This window comes from Topomyia yanbarensis, unplaced genomic scaffold, assembly GCF_030247195.1.
Source record: "Topomyia yanbarensis strain Yona2022 unplaced genomic scaffold, ASM3024719v1 HiC_scaffold_76, whole genome shotgun sequence".
NCBI classification, from domain to species: domain Eukaryota; kingdom Metazoa; phylum Arthropoda; class Insecta; order Diptera; family Culicidae; genus Topomyia; species Topomyia yanbarensis.
Window position 1 is genome coordinate 97,710 of NW_026684002.1, and position 19,953 is coordinate 117,662.

The 19,953-nt window shown below is 39.7% G+C and overlaps 4 protein-coding genes across 5 annotated transcripts in view; 3 read left to right on the top strand and 1 right to left on the bottom strand.

The window, feature by feature from the left end:
- Positions 1 to 4,643, top strand: part of LOC131696125 (synaptotagmin-5-like) — a 37,708-nt gene extending 33,065 nt beyond the window's left edge. Inside the window, exons 6-8 of one of the 2 annotated variants that reach the window (XR_009306726.1) lie at positions 3,351 to 3,541; positions 3,600 to 4,120; positions 4,183 to 4,643. Coding sequence is in view for 1 of the 2 variants with exons in the window: in XM_058984669.1 (XP_058840652.1) it covers positions 3,351 to 3,541; positions 3,600 to 4,067 (659 nt within the window). In the remaining variant the exon portion in view is untranslated. Of the gene's footprint in view, positions 1 to 3,350; positions 3,542 to 3,599 lie in introns of both variants that reach the window. The other variant, XM_058984669.1, reaches the window with a different exon arrangement.
- Positions 4,644 to 10,589: 5,946 nt separating this feature from the next.
- Positions 10,590 to 12,453, top strand: LOC131696127 (cryptochrome-1-like). The gene is made up of 2 exons (XM_058984672.1): positions 10,590 to 10,932; positions 10,984 to 12,453. Exons 1-2 carry the CDS (start codon positions 10,694 to 10,696, stop codon positions 12,371 to 12,373), a joined length of 1,629 nt encoding a protein of 542 aa, XP_058840655.1. The 5' UTR covers positions 10,590 to 10,693; the 3' UTR covers positions 12,374 to 12,453.
- Positions 12,454 to 12,464: 11 nt separating this feature from the next.
- On the bottom strand, positions 12,465 to 13,628 carry LOC131696128 (probable NADH dehydrogenase [ubiquinone] 1 alpha subcomplex subunit 12). The gene is made up of 5 exons (XM_058984673.1): positions 13,587 to 13,628; positions 13,431 to 13,526; positions 13,190 to 13,367; positions 13,041 to 13,125; positions 12,465 to 12,598 (listed from the first exon to the last, which is right to left on the bottom strand). The coding sequence occupies exons 2-5, from the start codon at positions 13,523 to 13,525 to the stop codon at positions 12,519 to 12,521; spliced, it is 438 nt and encodes a 145-aa protein (XP_058840656.1). The 5' UTR covers position 13,526; positions 13,587 to 13,628; the 3' UTR covers positions 12,465 to 12,518.
- A 2,684-nt stretch (positions 13,629 to 16,312) lies between these two features.
- On the top strand, positions 16,313 to 17,615 carry LOC131696130 (serine/threonine-protein phosphatase 2A activator-like). Its single transcript, XM_058984675.1, has 2 exons — positions 16,313 to 16,449; positions 16,512 to 17,615. Exons 1-2 carry the CDS (start codon positions 16,437 to 16,439, stop codon positions 17,513 to 17,515), a joined length of 1,017 nt encoding a protein of 338 aa, XP_058840658.1. The 5' UTR covers positions 16,313 to 16,436; the 3' UTR covers positions 17,516 to 17,615.
- Positions 17,616 to 19,953: the final 2,338 nt, after the last annotated feature.

Below are 19,953 nucleotides of genomic sequence, written 5' to 3' on the forward strand. Positions count from 1 at the left end.
ATGTGGGAAATTGTGGAATCGTGTGTAAGGATAGTGGAACAAGATCTCTGACCTAAAGTAGTTTGGTGGTGATTACCTAGTGTACTGATAAGTTTATGTGAGTAGATAATGAATCCGAAAATAAGTATTATTTGTAATTTTCATATTAGGCAATTAAGGGCGATTAAATGGCGCATTCCCTGGGCGATTTGAGGAAGATTTAAGGGCGGGTAGGACGGCCAAAAAATGACGGCGGCAAATCGCCCAAATGCTGCATTTAAAATAGTCCCCTATTTGCCAGCAATTTGCTGGCAAATTGAAGGGCAATTAGCGCATCCGAGTTGGCAAATAGCCCCCGTTAGCCAGCAGCTTGCCCTTTTGACTGAGATGCTTTGCACGGGATTCCTCTTGTACTTCCCCTCTTAAAACCCTCATGCTCGTTTGGCTGCACCTTTTGACAGTCCGTTTGGCTGCAATTTTTGACACTTCGCTAGTCTGTGTATAAAGTGTCTGTAGCGGAGAGTACTTTTATAAATTTTGCAGAAGACATGTAGTCTCTGCAGAGCCGTGGCGTGATCTTTTGGTGCCCTTGGCGGAAGCTCAGTTATGCGTACCATGCGTCATGTGTATGTGTATATCTGTTTACCGAGCTGACGAATATTTAGGGAATTCGATCCGCCTCTGCGGTTCAACCCTTCAATAACAGCTATATTTCTTTCCGATGATTGAAAGCTTGTAAAATCCCGAATGATTCGACCGAAGTTCGTTCGTGTTTGACACGCGCCGCATTTTATGTGAGCATCTATTTAGGAGACTGTATATTAGGGTGCCAATGGCACGTATGGGATGAAGGTAATTTAAAAAAAAAGTCTGTATGCAAAACTTTAGCTCAACCAGACTTGATAAAAGAATCGGCCTTAGCGGTCAATTCTACGAAAATTTTTTGAAAGAACTCTGAATATTCAAAAAAATTCGTAATTTTGATGCGAAATGGCTTAGATGGTGAAGATTTAGCATCATCTTGAATTTTTTTTGTGGATATCCTTTATGGGACTTAGAAAATATTGGAGTTTGGAAAATATTGGAGTTTCCTTTAGGGGACTTGGCAAATATTGGAGGAAAATATTGGAGAATTTAATGTCACAGAAATGCACTTTTTTGAGATTACTCCAGACCTCGATATTTCACGACATTATAGGACATTTTTTCAAATGATAGTGACTTTTTTCGATGTACTATACTGCCGCTAGAAGCATAACTGTCCCATGTGCTATGGGAATTCCTATACACATGGGACAATTATGCTTCTAGCGGCAGTATATCTGTATATCAAAACCAATAAATAATAAAGGAGAGTATTTTTAGGAACTGTGCCCTTGTTTGTGAATTACTCATTACGGTGCATATCATTACATTTGAATCATCAGTCCAAGTGCCATCACGACATTCTGGTTATGTCCCAGATATCCACTCATCTTCTTGCGCATGCAAGTAAAACAAAGCTACGACTTATGCAGCGGTAACAGATATTTTGCCCAGATATGCTCAGAATTGTGATATTCTGTCTTTTATGAAGGACTACCACGTCTACATGCCCGCTCACAAAGTTGAAATAGACAGTCACTGATTCGAGTTTATCATGCGTGTCTCTGCTGAAGCACGGGGTTGTGTCAAACACCTCTTACTGCAGTGAGTAAATATTTTGAATAGAAATTGCACTGGACGGGACAAACTGATGTGTCCTCTCAAAATTCGTGTCAGGTAACCTTTGGCAGGAGAGTCCATATAACCATTCCCGCGTATGAAAAGCGTCCGACAAATGTGAAGCATTCAAGCTCTAAGCCCAACTAACAATTGTGGTTTCAAGGCACTCTTAAAGAGCCTCTTAAAACATAGATTGCTTTTTTAGCATGCTATAAAATTTTAAATGCTATTTGGGAGGAGCGTGACTCTGATTATCTCCCTGTGTGGGCAGATTTTACTGTTCCGAAAACTATAGACAGGTGAGTTTACTTATTAAGGTTTAAATATTTCTCTTGAGAGGCCGTCAAATATACCAGCGCGAGGAAGCTCTGATACAAAGTCTCTGGGATAAAACAAGGAATTTCCAACGCTTCTAGGAACTGCAAAAGTCTCATGTCATTTCAACCAGAGATTCGAATTCGTGCAAAACTCGTTGACCACTGGCAACTTTGTGATATTGCAGAGCTCTTTCTGGCATCGGGAAGACTTAATCTTTTAGCGCCTTTGGTGGGGTCTCAGTTGTGCACTAAAGACGCTGAATCCCTCTGGATAAAGACTCGACACGTCAGTTGTTTGTTTAGCATTCATTTGTCAGTGTCGTTCCAATCGAACACGAGACCTGTCAATGGCTCTCGTTCCAGAAGGATTCGAAGCGATTTTCTTCGGATTGAGGGCTTTTGACAGATCTCGTGCTCGATTGGAATGACACTTACTGATAAATAATAAGAATAAGATAGAGTTGGCGAGTCTTTATCCAGAGGGATTCAGCGTCTTTATTGTGCACTACTTCGGTGTTTACATTGGCTTTCTTTTTCAGTTCAATTAATAAGTTAGTGTGTGCTTGGAAATAGCACTCCTCTCATGATCTTATGATTTAACCTTATTTTACTTATTTTATAAAATAGAGCACGATTATAGCGCCTCCCTAAGCTTGGTGCCCTTGGCGGGAGCCAACCCGACCGACTGCACGCTACGGCTCTGAGTCTCTGTCACTCACAGTAACCGAGTTATGAGATGTTTTCTATAATAAACTCTAAATTCTTATTTTTGTTCATAAAGTTTTTGTTTCTGATTTTTCGCGTTGATTAATTTCGAAGGTAATGTTTATCATTACCAAACCTGCAACTTTCCCGAAAAGATTAAATACCTGTGAATACTTTATAAAAAGTTTTGGCTGATGTTGATTTTGTTTTAGCCTAGCCCGTGTAACTTCACTATGGGCAAATATTGTAATTATGTTATGAATTATTTTGATAGGACCTACAAATGACACAAGAGTGCAATGATGATGTTTTCACTTTCATATGTCAAAACCTATCGAAAAGAAAAATTTTAATTTTATGAACTTTATCAATATTCTAATTATATGTCTGCGTCTATATTTTCGCAAATTATGTTGGTTGCTGGTAAGGATAGCTGCAATTTGTATGTCAGTGTGGTCGTTTTTTGTACGCAACCCTTTAATTTATTTGTGTGGTAAAGTCCTTGGTAAAAGTACGGACATTACATTACATGTTCGACAGATGAGTTCTGGGTGTTTATGGTGAAAAATAAAGAGAAACTATATTTCATTCTCAAAAAGTCAATGCCCCAAGTTAGCTTATGTATTTATACCCGTATTTTTGCAGTATTCGATGAGGACTTCGTTTTCGAAGTACGTCCCGCCACCGTCGGCCGCCGCACACTCGAGGTGCTTCTATTCGATTTTGATGCCTACTCACGACACGTGATCATTGGCGGTTCCCAGCTCGCACTGGCACATGTTGATTTCTCGGACCGAATAGACCTCTGGCGCCCACTAGGGCCATGTACTGAAACGGTAAGATTTGTAGCTTTCACCTTTGACATTTAATCTAATGTGAATCTGTTACTTTCAGGATACAAAACAAGATCTAGGCGACCTCATGGTTTCACTTTCATATCTTCCATCAGCCGAAAGACTTACCGTCGTAGTAATCAAAGCCAGAAACCTCCGGGTCATAGACGAAACGCGGAACTCATCGGATCCGTACGTTAAAGTGTCACTGTACAACATCGACGGAAAGAGACTTAAAAAGCGGAAGACAACCGTATCGCGGAACACGGTAACTCCGGTGTACAATGAAGCACTCTCGTTCGACATCGCCAAAGATGCACTGAAAAACTGCTCAATCGAGCTACAGGTCCTCCACGACAGTCTTCTGGGAAAGAACGAAGTTCTGGGGAAGGCAATCATCGGCAGCGGACCTGATGCGAGACCAGAAGATCGCGCCTTTTTCGATGAACTCTTTCGGAATCGATCAGCCACTGCTCAATGGATTGCTCTCTCGGACTGGAAGACATCAAAACCGCCAACTGGGAAATAAATCAACAAAACACATATGACTTGCACTTCTAACCCCCAGCTAGGAGAGCGAACGTAAGTTGTAGGGAAACGTCCAGTGTACCTTAATCTACATATTGCTGTTTGTTAACTCGCAGATAACTATCAAAATTGTTAATAGATGTTCTCAATGTAACTATTTACGTATCAACGTGAAGAAAGTGCAAACGGTTTTACAGCGATTAGTTTTGGAATGTAATCAAGAGGCTATTTACTGTAGTTTAGATTTCTATAGACATGTATACTTCAATCAATAGGCTTGTTTAGGGGTACTATTTTCAAACATCTATCTGTTTTCTATTAAGTTTGAAACGTTTATGAATGATATGACTGCTGAGAGGTTTATCTATATATACACAATGGTATCAATATACTTATATACATACTCACACCACAGATTACAAAATGGGAATGAAGTATTTTCAAAAAACTGATGTACAGTTTCTGTCGATCAGAACATGCGAAAATAAGCCCTTATACATTCATAAAACAACAATGTAATTCTTAAAATTTATTCAGTGTTACTGATATATAAATAAATGAAAAATCTGGTATAAAATGTTGCACATTCATGTTTTCAAAAACGTTGACTCGCCAGACTCCATTACTGCCGCTATAAGCATAACTGTCCCATGTGCTATGGAATTCTTTATTATTTTAATTATTTTACAGTTTAAATCGTCGCTGTTGTGCTATCTTATGAAAAACGCCATTTTGGAGTAAACTGAGTTAGATATGCTACATCACTTGTCAAAAAAATTTCTACAAAGTGGCGTTTTCAGAATTTCGACATTCTGCTTGGTTACTGAGATATAGCGTAGACGTAAAACGTGAGAATTTTTTTAATTTTTGCTTCAAATGACTGTGTCTGGGGATTGACTCAAGTTATCTTGATGTATAAGATGTTTTTATATGTAAAACTATCTGAGAACAACAATGGCATAATCATTTTCAAAAGAAAAATACAGAAAATTGTGAGAAAAATACCTTGGACACATGTAGTAACTTAGGGTTATCTTTAAACTGAAGAGCATTTGGGCGTTTCTGTTTAAATCTGATTAGGGATAATACGATTTTGATGCAATCTTGGGTAAACCGAAAAGTGAAAAGGCATGGATTTTGCTGTTCGAATGAAAAAAAAAAAAGTTTGTAAACGGAGGATTGAGGATGCGAACACCACGTTCAAATATTAGATTCTTGGATGATGTTAGGAACGTGATGGGAAGCCGATATGCTTCCATATTGTGAAGGGAAAGGGCCAGTTTCTACAAAACAAATCCTTGATTAGATGCTCCTTTCGTCTAGTTCATAAAGCTGCAGTGACGTCGTGATTGACCAATTCGTATGAATTGGAAACTATCATCGCGTTAAGTCGACATCCATTTAAAAAACCTACCTCTTTCCAAGTTAATCGAGATGCCATCTTCAATCGCTTCCATTTTTCAAATTCTTGTAAGTGATATATATCAATACAATCAGTACTTTAATTGTTTTCGTTAACCATTTGTCCAAAAGTTAATTCTGTTTGCTTGAAACCACTTAAAATCCATATGAAGAAAAAATGCTAATATTATCACGCGCAAACATACCTTCTATGCGTCAACTGTATAAACTATGTATGTGCACACATAGGTTATTTGTGCGTATTGTTATAGAATCGGGTTTTATGTACCTTATAGTTATGAAATGTGAATGAATGATTAATATGTCTTGTAAATACACACATTAGGTTTATGTGCCAGCAAATAGTGTCTATCTGCCTCTGCTAATTGCAAAAATCTATGTGTAAAATCAATCGGCATAACGTTTATATTTTTTGAGTGTATGTAAATGTTTGAGTATCAAACCGAAATACAATCGTTAGACCCCTCAGTAGAACATAAATCCGGTACGTTTTGGTAAATCGGAACTGAATTTGGGAGCCTCAAAAGTCTGCCGTTTTCTATATAGATTATCGTAGTTGAAATGGAGCTGGAAATATTATCAGCTATACATAAAATGGTTGCAAAGTAAGGAAAATGTCATACCACAGAGAACAGACGTCCATCTTCAGCATTCAACTTTTGTAAAATCTCTAACGGTTTCGAAGGTAGTTGGGATATCCAAACCAGGTGCGCTACTGTCGTCATGTTTTTTTTGTGGCTGAGTTCGACAGAATTGACAGCGGATATTCCTCTACCCAGTCAAACTAGTCCGGAACCGGTTCAGATTTCCAGTATGAATTCCAGCTCAAATGCATCAACCGATAGAGTCGGAATCGGTTGTTTTCTTTTAGCAAGATTCCATACTGAATCCATTCAGGATTTCGAACCGGTTCCGGAATGGATTTGACGGATAGTTGGGATAGGTTGGTGTGGCGGCGCTAGTGTTTATCCTATATTAATTCAAATGTTTTCACATGTTTTTTAAGTATTTTCGTTAGATCATGGATGTCTGTTCTCTGTGGTCATACACTGCAAATTCAGAAATTATCGGTAACGATGTATTTATCCAGGAGCTTGCAGAAAATAATTCACTTCAGCCTTAAAATTTAAGGTATGGTACGGTTGGATGCATTACAAGGTAACCCTTGATAAGGATTTAATCCTTTTTCGCCGGAAAACGAAAAAAAACTTATGAATTGGTTTCTACAAAATCTCGCGACGCACTTTATTTTAATTTTCACCGAAAACAAATAATTAACGACATGACGTGACACTACGCGAATTCAAAATAAAATTGGAGTCATTTAAAATTATAGCTGGGAAAGCGGTTGCCAAACATTATGCGTTAAAAACATAATCAATGGGGCTGGTTCTCACCTGAGACGAGACATACAGATAGCAAAAAATCGAACGTCAAAAGCAGTTATGGGGTACTGTTAATGCTGCCAGTCAATTTAAATTATAAGAGGCTATGTGAGACGAACGATAGAATGAACAGAACAACAAGAAAAAGAAAACATCTATCCGCAAGTACCATCCCAGGTTCTCACTCTTCGCCTCTCTGTTTATTCTCTCTGGTCCTACCCAAAGACGATGTTTTAAGGTTGAACCCTAAAACAAGACGTGACAATAGGAGGGGGGGGGCGTTTTTGTTCCAATTTTACGTCAGAATGGTCCAGCTCCTGATTGGTTGATTTTGATTTTTTGAGCCGTACCTTATGTTACTGCAGGGATATCGAAATGATGTTTGGCAGTGTTGCTATATTTATAGGAAAAGATTGTCATTACTTCTGACAAATAAAATCATTATTGTTAAACAAGTACAAATGACTAAATTGAACTGAAATTGTGCGGCAAAGTGAAACAAGTATTTAACATGCATTTACCGTATACGTGGTTGATTAACTTAAACAAAAATAAGACAGAAACCACAACATAATCTAAAATTATTCAGAAAATGGCTTCATCAAACCTTACTTAACACCTATGACATGGAAAAATGGTGCCCTTCATCAATATAGTGGATTCAAGATACAAAATATTGTCGGCATAAAATAAATTAACAAGACTCCCTTTTTAATAAATAAAAATAGCAACACTGTTCGGAAGATATATCGGCAGGGTGAAAATGAGCAAAAAGAAGAATGCCGAAGGAAAAATAAGAAGCCTATTGTCGCGTCTTGTCTTAGGGTTGAACCTAAGACAAGAGGAGACAAGACGTGACAATCGGCTGCATATTTTTCATTCAACATTCTTCTTTTCGCACATTTTCACCCTGCCGAAATCTTCCGAACAGTGTTACTATTTTTATTAATGAAAAGGAGTCTTGTTAATTTATTTAATGCCAGAAATGTTTTGTATCTTGAATCCACTATATTGATGAAGGGACCGATTTTCCATGTCATGGGTGTTTAGTAAGGTTTGATGAAGCCATTTTCTGAATAATTTTAGATTATAGTGTGGTTTCTGTCGTATTTTTATTAAAGTTAATTTACCACGTATATGGTAAATGCATGATAATCATTTGTTTCGCTTTGTCGCACAATTTCAGTTCAATTTAGTCATTTTAACTTTTTTAACGATAATAATTTTATTTGTCAAAAGTAATGAAAATCTTTACCTATAAATATAGCAACACTGCCAAACATCATTTCGGTATCCCTGCAGTAACATTGCGTATGGTGCAAAAAGTCAGAATCAATCAATCAGGAGCTGGACCATTCTGACGTAAAATTGGAACAAAAACGGCCCCTCCTATTGTCACGTCTTGTCTTAGGATCTGATAAGGCAACCTATAGAGTCGTGCAAGTCGCATTGGTTTGGATGTGTTATTGTCCTAGAAGCTTAGCTTAGTTGACCGCCCGTGAGTTTCCCGTGATTGATCAAAGCCTGTTGAAATTGCATATTGAACCAATTGGATGATACTTGGGAGTAGTTGGTCATACTCAACGTGCAATCTAAAGAGACTAAGATTATAGTATGATCAATAACGTAGATGGCAACGCCCATGCAGGTCAATTTTGGGATGGGAAGAAATGTTAGTTCAACACTTATGACTATTATAACCGAGGAATTCTCTGCATCATCCACAAGTGTCACAGGATAGGATTGGTGTTAGTAGGTAGGGAGATGAGTCAGGATATATATTGGTAGATATTGTGATTTAGCTAAGTACTCACGCGCTTTGTCTTTTCATTTTAGATCAAAGGTTTAAGGTATGCCACCTCCAGTAGAAATATGAATCCATTCAAATAGGCATTTTAAAAATTATTCTTCTGTGGGGCGTAAGGAAACGATAAAGCCGCGTGGAATATGATAGAGGTCTATTCATCTACAGACAATATGATTTTAGCAATATGTACGAAGTCGCTCGCGATCAATTTCCGAGAATTCGAAACGAACTATTTGAACTCCGAACAGCCGGCCATCGGGAGTAATGCTTCTTATGAACACTTCAATAATCGTTTTCAAAGTTTGCAGTACAAAGAAAGCGTACAAATGTAGTAAAGATATCCCAAATGAATGTGAAAAAATTCACAGCGAAATGTTAATGACAAGTTGGTATCTCCACTCTCCCTATCAGACACGTTCCCATAATTGGGTTAAATACCAATTGCAAACGACATGTTTATTATGAGTAACAAATATAATAAACACTACGACAGGGGATCCCTCGATGACCAAGAAGAAGAAGAATGGATGGGAGAACAGCAATACTAGCAAATACCGACTACCATATGAGCGGTGCAAATTCGAACGAGTGACGTAGAACTGCACTGGATGATTTTGAAGGAAGGACCAGGAGTGCGATTTTACAAAGTTTTAGCTTCCGATGGCCCTACATTTTCTGACAAAGTGTAGTTCTGGAATGTTGAGATTTTGATCACTGTTTAGGAAAGCAAAAGTATCATAAAGCTAGTGTCAGGCTTTCATGAGACCTCAAGAATTTACTTTTGGAGGTATTCGTAAATGTAGATTTGTCGGTAGACGGTTCCAGATTTAATAAAAAAAAACCTAATTTAACACATCTACAGATCGCTTGCAACATAAAAAACTTTTTGAGCGATTCGACAGCTCCATCCTAGACCAATTCAAAAAATTTCCTACATGAAAGTTTACTTTTTTAAAAAACAGTTTTTAAACCAAAGCTTTGGAAGTAAAACTTTGGCGTGGCAGAGCCGGTATATTAATATATGCTGTTACTTAGCGTAGAATTAGATTTCGTCCTTTACTGCTAATATACAACCGCCAGAAGAAACTTAAAACGTTGGTACACAATCGAGAATAGCGAATCAGAAATGGTGACTATATGTCAGTGATTCACTAAATACAGAATGGATAAAGGTTACGATGTGAAACCTTAAGGTCCGTCCAGGTTAAGTCTTCGGTACGGAGCAATACCTCGACCTAGGAACTCCTAGCATGTTGTCAGTCGCCTCTTACGACATGGGAGCAGTTCCCAGAGGTTCTATTCTTGGCTGAAATAGTGCAAAAAGATTTCAGTCCGCCGGACACCACATGGCTTTTGGATGTGTTATTTTCCTAAAAGGAAACAAACTAAAAAATGTTTTTTTCAGCAGTTTCGGGCCTAAAAATTGAAAAAGAACTGAGGTATTAACTCACGGTACTAATCTGCATCAGAATATGCCTTAACCCGCACACCCCTAAAGATCCCTATTTCACCATTGATTCTTCGTATAGTTTGGTAGCGATTACCTAGTATACTGTTAAGTTTATGTGAATCCAAAAATGAGTATTATTTGTAATTTTACATAATATTAGGCAATTTAGGGCGATTAAATGGCGCGTTCCGTTGGCGGTTTAAGGGCGAGTATAGAGCGGCCAAATAATGAAGGCGGCAAATCGCCCAAATGTTGCATTTGAAATAACCCCTAGCAATTTGCTAGAAAATTGAAGGGCAATTAGCGCATCCGAGCTGGCAAATAGCTCCCAGTTAGCTAACAACTTGCCCTTTTTGACTTGTGGATTCTGTCTTCGCGCATCTCTATAAAAGCAGCATCTCTGGTCCTACCCTAAGTGCATATTGTACTAAAATTGTCGGCTAAGAAGATTCTTGTTGTTGTTTCCAACAAAAACAAACTGCTTCTCCTTGGCAACATTTGGAATCAAGTTTCGAATAGCAACACGTTCACCACGTAATTGTAATTGAAATTGTATCGCTTTGATGGCCTCAAAACAAACTGTTATTCACTGGTTTCGGAAAGGACTCCGTGTACATGACAATCCAGCCCTTGCAACCGCCGTCCAACGCATTTCCGATGCCCCAGCAGACCTAGTGCTTCGACCAGTATTTATTCTCGATCCAGCTATCCGCAAGTGGCTCAGAATAGGCGCAAACCGATGGCGATTCTTGCAGCAATCACTAGAGGATTTAGATAAAAGTCTCCGGAAGATTAATAGCAGGTGAGTGCAAAAATTGAACCCCCGTTTTTTATATTTACAGTTTCGTCTCAGATTGTACGTTGTCAGAGGAGATCCTACCAAAGTTTTTCCACTACTATTCCAAGAGTGGAACGCTTGTTTGCTTACCTACGAGTATGATATAGAACCCTATGCAGTTAAGCGAGATGCGATGGTACAGAAATTCGCAAATGAATATCACGTTGAAGTGTTGGTAGAAAAATCTCATACCATTTTTGACCCAAACGAAATTCTGAGCAAAAACGGAGGAAAAGTGCCATTGACCTACCAGAAATACGGTAGCCTAGCATCAACGTGTAAACAGCCGAACCCAGTGAACGTTCCTTGCAAATTGCCCGGCGGATGCCACCCAAAACAGGATAAATCGGAAAGAAAAGATTCACAATGCTATGATGTTCCAGATCTGGAAGCGTTGGGTGTACAACAGAGCGAATTGGGTGAATGTAAGTTTCCCGGTGGAGAGACGGAAGGTCTTAGGCGTCTTCGAGAGTATATGAAACGGAAAACATGGGTTTGCTCGTTTGAGAAACCGAAAACTTCTCCCAACTCTCTCGAACCAAGCACAACGGTACTTAGTCCGTATTTAAAATTTGGCTGCCTAAGTTCCAGACTATTCATGAGCGAGCTGAACAAAGTTTTGAAAGGCCAAAAGCATTCTCAACCGCCGGTGTCACTGGTAGGACAGTTGATGTGGCGTGAATTTTACTATTGTGCTGCAGCAGCCGAACCAAATTTTGACAAAATGGTCGGAAATAAAATTTGCCTTCAAATTCCTTGGATAACCAACAAAGTTCACTTGGAAGCTTGGACCTATGGGCGGACAGGTTATCCTTTTATCGATGCTATAATGCGTCAACTGCGTCAAGAAGGATGGATCCATCATCTGGCCCGCCACGCAGTGGCTTGCTTTCTGACGCGGGGAGACTTGTGGATTTCTTGGGAGGAAGGGCAACGAGTTTTTGAAGAACTTTTACTAGATGCCGATTGGGCTTTGAACGCCGGTAATTGGATGTGGCTTTCGGCGTCCGCCTTTTTCCATCAGTATTTTCGTGTGTACAGTCCGGTGGCGTTCGGCAAAAAGACCGACCCGGAGGGTCGATATATTAGGAAGTACGTTCCCGAGTTAGCTAAATTTCCTCCAGGAATTATTTACGAACCCTGGAAGGCAAGCCCGGAAACACAAGCAAAGCTGCGATGTGTTATCGGAAAAGATTACCCGAATCGAATAGTAATTCACGAAGAGATTTCCAAGCAAAATATTCGGAAAATGACGGAGGCGTATCGGCGCGGTAAGGAAGTAACAGGTAATGACGAAAAAGAAGCAAAACCATCCACAAGCAAGCGTCAACCAGACAAATCACCAGAATTGCCTCCGAAAAAAATGAAACGTGAAAACACAATAGACAGATTTTTGAAAAGGTAGTACTGATCCAAAATTATCAGTTAATTGTTGTTTGTTGATATGTTCCACAATAAAATGTTGATGTTTCACATTATAATGAATTTACGGGGTATTTAATCGTAAATATTCCTAGAACTTTTATTCATTTAACTCATGATACAAAAACTTACTCAGGCTTGGCCGCCGGCTTTTTCGGATCCCAAGCTTCAACCTTTGGACGAGTTGTCGAATAGGGCATGTAAGCTTCTGTAATAATCAACGTGTTATAACCCATTAAGATTATCAATACAAGCATTCTGCTTTACACCGGATCATTTTTCGAACGAATTGTTTGGTAGTTTGATGTTACCATCGTTCTAGAACAGTGATTTTCAACACCAACCTCTACGAAGAAAATCTTGTTCGTATGCGTACTGCGTATCAAGTTTCATGCATAACAGACTGAAAATAATATAATGTAGGAATAAAAAATCGATGTTAAACTATAAGGGTTCTAAACTGCCCATAGTTGTAAGTCAGTCCCATGTTCTATGGCACTGTTCTAGAACGATTCCATATCCACATGGGACTGATTTCCGATTATAGGCGGTAAACAATTTTTAACAATTTCAAAGGCAAGAAAAATGTTATACATCAGTTTCGTTCGAAAAAGAGATCTGCTATAATGCAGAATACGGAAATATTTTACTTTTTGTTCCAGAAAGATTTGCGCTGTGGTCCGTCATCCAGGCATAATGAACGCGCGATCCATCGCGGTTTGGGGGAAGATCCGACTAAAAATACATATCCACCATGAACATGATTTTATTATACAGCAGGAAAATTATCAAGTGTTACCTTGTAATGCATCCAACCGTACCAGTCTGCCGGAATCTGGGAAGCATCGTATTCCATGTAAAAATGGGGTGCATATTCAACCCATCGATTCCTGCCATAGAACTGCGATGGATCTTCAAAATACTTGTTACCATATTTGTCCTGTCCCACCAATCTGCCGGTTTTCATCTCATCCATTCTGTGGCCAAGACGTATATTATTTAGTTTGGCACGAAGTTACATAAGCAAATTCGACTCATACCTGTACAATTTACTCAAACTCGCAAAGATTCCACCATTTTCTCGGATGTACGTGAATAACTTACCCAGTTTGTTTAGTCCAACATAGTTCGACATCCTGTCGATTACCGAAATAGAGAAAAAATAATAGTTTGATTCAGAAAATCACTAATCAAACCTGATTGTGTTTTAACCCAGTATCAGCATTGGAAAATTAGCACAGAGATGCCAGGTACTTTTTTCAAATGTCTGCGATAATAATTTTAAAAGTCTGGGAAGAACAAAAAATGTCAGGAAACCTAGTGTAACCAAAAGCCTTTATATCCAAAAATCTGCAAATATCTGCAACCAAACTAAAAAATCTGCAAATATCTGCAACCAAACTAAAAAATCTGCAAATATCTGCATCATCGAAAAAATCTGCAGCTTAAATTAAAAGTCTGCCAATTTGCAGACTTGTCTGCAAACCTGGCATCTCTGAATTAGCATACTGTCACATTTCAAAACAAATCGGTAAAGAAGATAGAAGTACTAAAATCAAAAGTCAAAATTAAAAAATGTCAAATTGAGAGCTATGTGAACGTAGCCCAGCAACGAGGGCCAAAGCCCAAGACAGCCTACTCCACACTCAGAATTTTATTTATGCATCGATAGCATACTTTTCTATCTGCCTCTCGCTTGTTCTGCTGTAAATTTTATGCATTGAACATTCATTCCCCAAAGCCGACTAAACTTCATCCCATTAATTTTGAGTAAAAAAATCAATCCCTCTCCCTTTTTTCCGGCAGTGAATTCAATAGTTCGAATGTTAAACAAAAAATATCTGATATGGTTTCGCTAGTGGACAAAACAGTAAATAGACATTATGTGGGATTGTCGAAATATATTATAATGTACTAGGACCTCCTCTCCTGTAAATATTTAGAACATAAAGCTTATTATTTCTGTTGCTATCTTTAACATAAGGTTTGTCGAAATATTTTTGCAAATTAAATGAATTACCTATTACTTGGGATTGTACTCTTATCTGATATTGTATATAGAGTACTTATTCAAATTGTAGCAATAGAAATAACACAGATAACAGACGTTTAGGCTAGAACAAAATTTCTTCAAAAACCTGTGTAAACTTTCAAATTGATAAACGTTGGAAATCCGTGTTTCACTATTGCCATCTGCGTAACTGTTTGCTATACGTGTTTGACAGCTGCACTCTAACTGCATTGCATCGATCATTGCGCCATCTACAAACGTTTGCCAAACGTGTTTTAGACGTCTGATTTATTCGGAATCTCAGTTGCGGGTATTTACACACGATTCAAATCGAGCCTAAACGTCTGTTATCTGTGGAAATAATAAATTTATGTTCTAAATATTTACAAGAGAGGAGGTTCTAGTACAATATAATATACTTCGACAATTCTATTGTCTATTTACTGTTTTGTTTACTAGCGAAACCATATCAGATATTGTTTGTTTAACATTCGAACCATTAAATGGTCATCAACATGTACAATATCACATATGGTTACAGTACTGAATTTTGTTTCACTATACTATAGTTTAACCTTTCCATTCGTCGTTACTATTGGGGATATTGTAGAACTATTGTTATATTCATTGAATAAAATCTAAGTTCATATTGTCGGAACAATACAAAAACATCATCTCTAATGGTTACTATATCCCATAACATAGGTTTATTGTTCGAACTATGTCACAAATGGTTTTAACCTGAGTGCATATAAGGAGAGTGACGACACTGTCAAAATTGGAACAATGATTATTTGTCAGTGTCATTCCAAACGAGTCAAATCCATGTATTTTGAGAGGTCGTTTGTTCGTTTGGAATATTACTGACAGATAATCATGACAATTGTCTTCACTCTCCTTACATACACTATGGTTTTAACTATGCGGGGAGGCAGTAGATACCGAACACTAGATTAGGATTGTCGCTGGCATCAGTGGTAGGAACATCATTGTTTTGATTCCGGGATATACCTGTAAAATGGGCCAAATAAAAAAAGCAAAAAAATAATCCTCTATCGTCGTTTCATAGCGACTAATCATTTTTGTTTCTATTAGCCAGCAAAACAATGGCTATTCTTGGCTTATGTGTTTTCACTAATTAGAATGCATAAATTGTCTAAACTTGTACTGAATTTTGATAAATTTTCATTTCCTTGTGCGGTATAACAAACTCTTTCATTTCATAACAATAACAGTCGAAAATTTACACCGAGAAAATTCGTTATATTGAATATATTGATTTTACACATATTTTTTTTGCAATTTGTAGTGGCAGATAAAAATTACTTGTTACGCATAGATATCATGTGAAAATTAATGAAATTATAATAGTATTCCACATAGAAATTTGTTACATAGCAGATATCGCATCATTTTTCTGTTTGCCTCTCGTTTATTCTGTTGCAAATTTTATGTATTGGACGTTTTCGGTCTTGAATGCATAAAAATCCCAGCAGAATAAACGAGACTGAAATGAAAAATAGGCAAACTCAATTTGAAGTTCAACTAAACGGTTTGTGGTTAAAAGCAGGCCATATTTTTCTGCGTGTACCAAAAGCGCGTACCAAAGACTTTTACTAGAGAGACTTTCGATACTTTGACAGATATATACCGGAAGCAAAACAAACATGTTCCGAGGCGAAAACAATGGGAACACCAGCGACAATCCTAATCTAGTGTTCTGTATCTCCTGGGGAGGCAGGTAGAAAAGTATGCTATCGATGCGTAAAAAAAATTCTGCCTGTATGGCATCCCTGGTTTGAGCGGTGAATTTCACACCTGTGAACGGACTCTTTATTGGCAGCCTGATGAGTGTTATTGTTTTTCCTTCATTATTTTGATGTTGATTTCTTGTGTCAGAGCCGTTGCAGTCATAGCCAGATTTTTATTTTGAATTGGAAGTTTTTATTGTTTTTCACGGTTTTTATCGCAAAATATAGCTCTAAATTTCAGGTGAATAAACACGTAATCGTGATTATTCATCCAAACTTTAGAAATGGCTTCGCCAGGTAAGTTCGACAAAATTTAATATAGGTAGTTTCATCGCTGTAATACCAAATTTTATCGTCAGATGGGTCACCGAAATTCGCCTACAAACTTCCGGAGAAACTAATTAAAAATGCAATGGATATGGCTAGGTGGGAGCAGTCAGAGGCCTATTACGATCTTTTGGGTTTCATCAGCACCATGTGTGTGGCTCTGCAGGCCACTAAGCAAAGCCAATCGGTGGAAATAAATCCAGTTATACAGAAGTTAATAGATGCATTAAAGCGGCTGGAACAATTAGCAATTGAAACCCCACCGGTAGATCAACCAGCAAGGTTTGGCAATGTCGCCTACAAGACCTGGTTCCAGAAGATGCAAAACGAGAGTTTGAATCTCATCACTGGTGCCCTGCCGGATAATCTCAAGGATGCCGCTCCGGAGCTCAATTTATACTTTGTGGAGTCATTTGGCAATGCAACCAGGATTGATTACGGGACTGGGCACGAACTTTCGTTCTTAATGTTTCTGATGTGTCTTTTTAAAATTGAGGCCATTGATCGAAAGGATGAAGTCGCCGTTGGTTTGCGCCTATTTCATCAGTACCTGAATTTCGTGCGAAAGTTACAGGTAACATACCGAATGGAACCAGCTGGAAGTCATGGCGTGTGGAGTCTCGATGATTTTCAGTTCGTCCCATTCATTTGGGGTAGTGCTCAGCTAGCCGTCAATAGTCCCATCGATCCAGCGAAGTTTGTCGAAGACGAAACAATTGATGAGTATCGGAAGGAGTTTCTTTTCATTGGATGTATTGACTACATCAGGCAGGTCAAAACTGGACATTTTGCTGAACACTCGAATCAGCTGTGGAGCATAAGTGCTGTACCGTCGTGGGCAAAAATTAGCACTGGGCTTATTAAGATGTACCAAAAGGAGGTACTCTCAAAGTTTCCTGTTATTCAGCACGTTTATTTTGGTTCGATTCTTACCTTGAATCCTGTGAAGCCAGGTACGAAGCTACCGAATCCTCGGTTGGGCCAGTTACCGCGGCAAATGGGACCACCGGCTCCGCCCAAGTTTGCACCGGAATAAAGCAAGTGAGATTGATAGTAGTGTGATCATATTATAAATTAAACGCGCTGAATAAATTATTCAATAAAAGTTTCAACGATGCAGGTAGTTTGATCAGAAATGGTTATTGCCATTGCTCTATTTTTTCTATTTTTTATTACTATTTAACAACAGCGAGTCTAGTTATGTAAGGTATGCAAACTAGGCTCGATGGAACTATCCAACTCAGTCTTGGATATCACATACATTTGGAGTAACATCAGATGTGGCTTCAAGCTGTTTTCAACCCCTATTCGGCAGTTTTCCCGCCGCCACCCGCGTTATGGCTTGGTAAGGCCAAACTTGTAGCACTAGCAAAACTCTTAATTTCAGTCAGGGCAGACGGGGACCTCCGCGTGCCCGAACCTGTGTACTGTCGGAAGCAGCCATGGTCTGACAGGAATTGTGTCAGATGCAAGTGAACCTCCCCATGGGATCTGCCCACCCAGCTCGATATGTTAGGTATCAGCCGGTGGGTCCACATACCTTTCGAGAAGTTATCCCACTCACGCTGCCATCTGGCGACCGAAGCCACCCTGGTGCGCTCGCGGGCTCCTCTATTTCCACGTAGCTCGAAGCATTCCTCATCTTCCCGGATGACCAGCCCGACTGGCATCATGCTCGCTATCACGCAGGATGCATCGTGTGATACCGTGCGGTAGGCAGAGATCACTCTGACGCACATCACGCGGTAGGTGCTCTCCAGTTTCTGTAGGTAACTGGTTACCCTCAGTGTTCTTGACCATGACGGGCCGCCGTACCTGAGGATAGATACGGCAACGTCTTCCAGTAGCCTACGTCTACTGGCGCACACCTTTGAGCTATTGGACATCATCCTCGATAATGCCGCAACAGCAGTCGACGCTCTCTTGCATGTATAGTCGACATGGCTGCCGAAGGTCAGGCCTCTCGTGCTCCTCCATTTCTCCACCATGTTGATCGCGTGTTCTGCGGTTAGTTCTACCTCAGGGATTGACTCCACATAGACCTCCAAGGTTACGTCGTCGGCAAAGCCGACGATCTTGACCCCAGGAGGGAACTTCAGTCTCAGAACCCCGTCATACATGAGGTTCCATAGCACCGGGCCTAGGATCGAGCCCAGCGGGACTCCGGCGGTAATCGGAACCCTTTTCTGACCGGCATCGGTCTCGTATATCAGTACGCGGTTTTGGAAGTAGCTTTCCAGGATCCGGTACAGACCCACCGGTAGGCTAAGCCGGTGTAACGAGAGCGCGATGGCATCCCAGCTTGCGCTGTTGAGTGCGTTCTTCACGTCAAGTGTCACTAACGCACAGTATCGAATACCTCGCCTTTTCCGTTGGATCGCTATCTCGGCAGTATTTATCACTGAGTTGAGAGCGTCCACTGTGGACTTACCCTTCCGAAATCCAAACTGGTTGCTTGACAGACGGTCCGTACCTTCCGCGTGCGGGGTTAGCCTGTTGAAGATGATGCTCTCAAGCAATTTGCCAGTCGTGTCGATCAGACAGATTGGTCTGTACGCTGATGGGTCGCCTGGTGGCTTCCCGGGCTTCGGCAACAGCACCAATTTCTGCCTTTTCCATCTATCGGGGAAACTGCACTCGTCAAGGCATCTCTGCATAGCTAGCCTGAACATGTTCGGGTTCGCTATGATCGCTGCCTTGAGTGCGTTGTTTGGAACTCCATCCGGCCCTGGAGCTTTGTCCATTGCTAGGGATTTAGCCACTGCGAGTAGTTCTTCATTCGTCACTGGAGCCACCATTTCGGCCGTGCCCGCACTGTCTCGTAGTGCAGGTGGCCAGGGGCTTGTGGCTCGAGACGGAAAGAGTACTTCGATAATCGTTGCCAACCGGTCCGGAGACCGTTCTGGGGGTGAGGAGCCCCCTTTGGTCTTGGCCATCACAATCCTGTAGGCGTCACCCCACGGATTCGCGTTGGCACTCTCACACAGGTTGTCGAAACACGCTCTCTTGCTGCTTTTAATGGTCTTGTTAACCCAATCATGCCCATGTTCTTTGTGGACAACAACGTTTTTAAACAGCGATAACTTTTGGTTGAGGTAAGATATGCTCATAAAAACAAGTAAGGCTAATAAATGTGACTATTGGCTTTCATTTGAGTATTAACAGTTACAAGGATCAGCTCTAGAACTGAAATTATTGCAATTAGTCTGATTGAATTCCGATGGAGCAGTGCTGCCAGGGACAGTTTACGTTGACGACGGAAAATGAATTTTTCATATAACTTCGTTATGATGCAATATTAGTAAAAACTGATAAAACTTACCAATTTAGATTATTTTTAGCTACAATTTCCACGCCATTGGACTATTGTGAACATTCTAGGAGAATTGTAGTGAGCATTGGAAGGTAAAAATTTCGCAGCTTCTAGCACTGCAAGAGAAGCACCTACCTTTATGAAAAAAGTTTTTTCGAGTT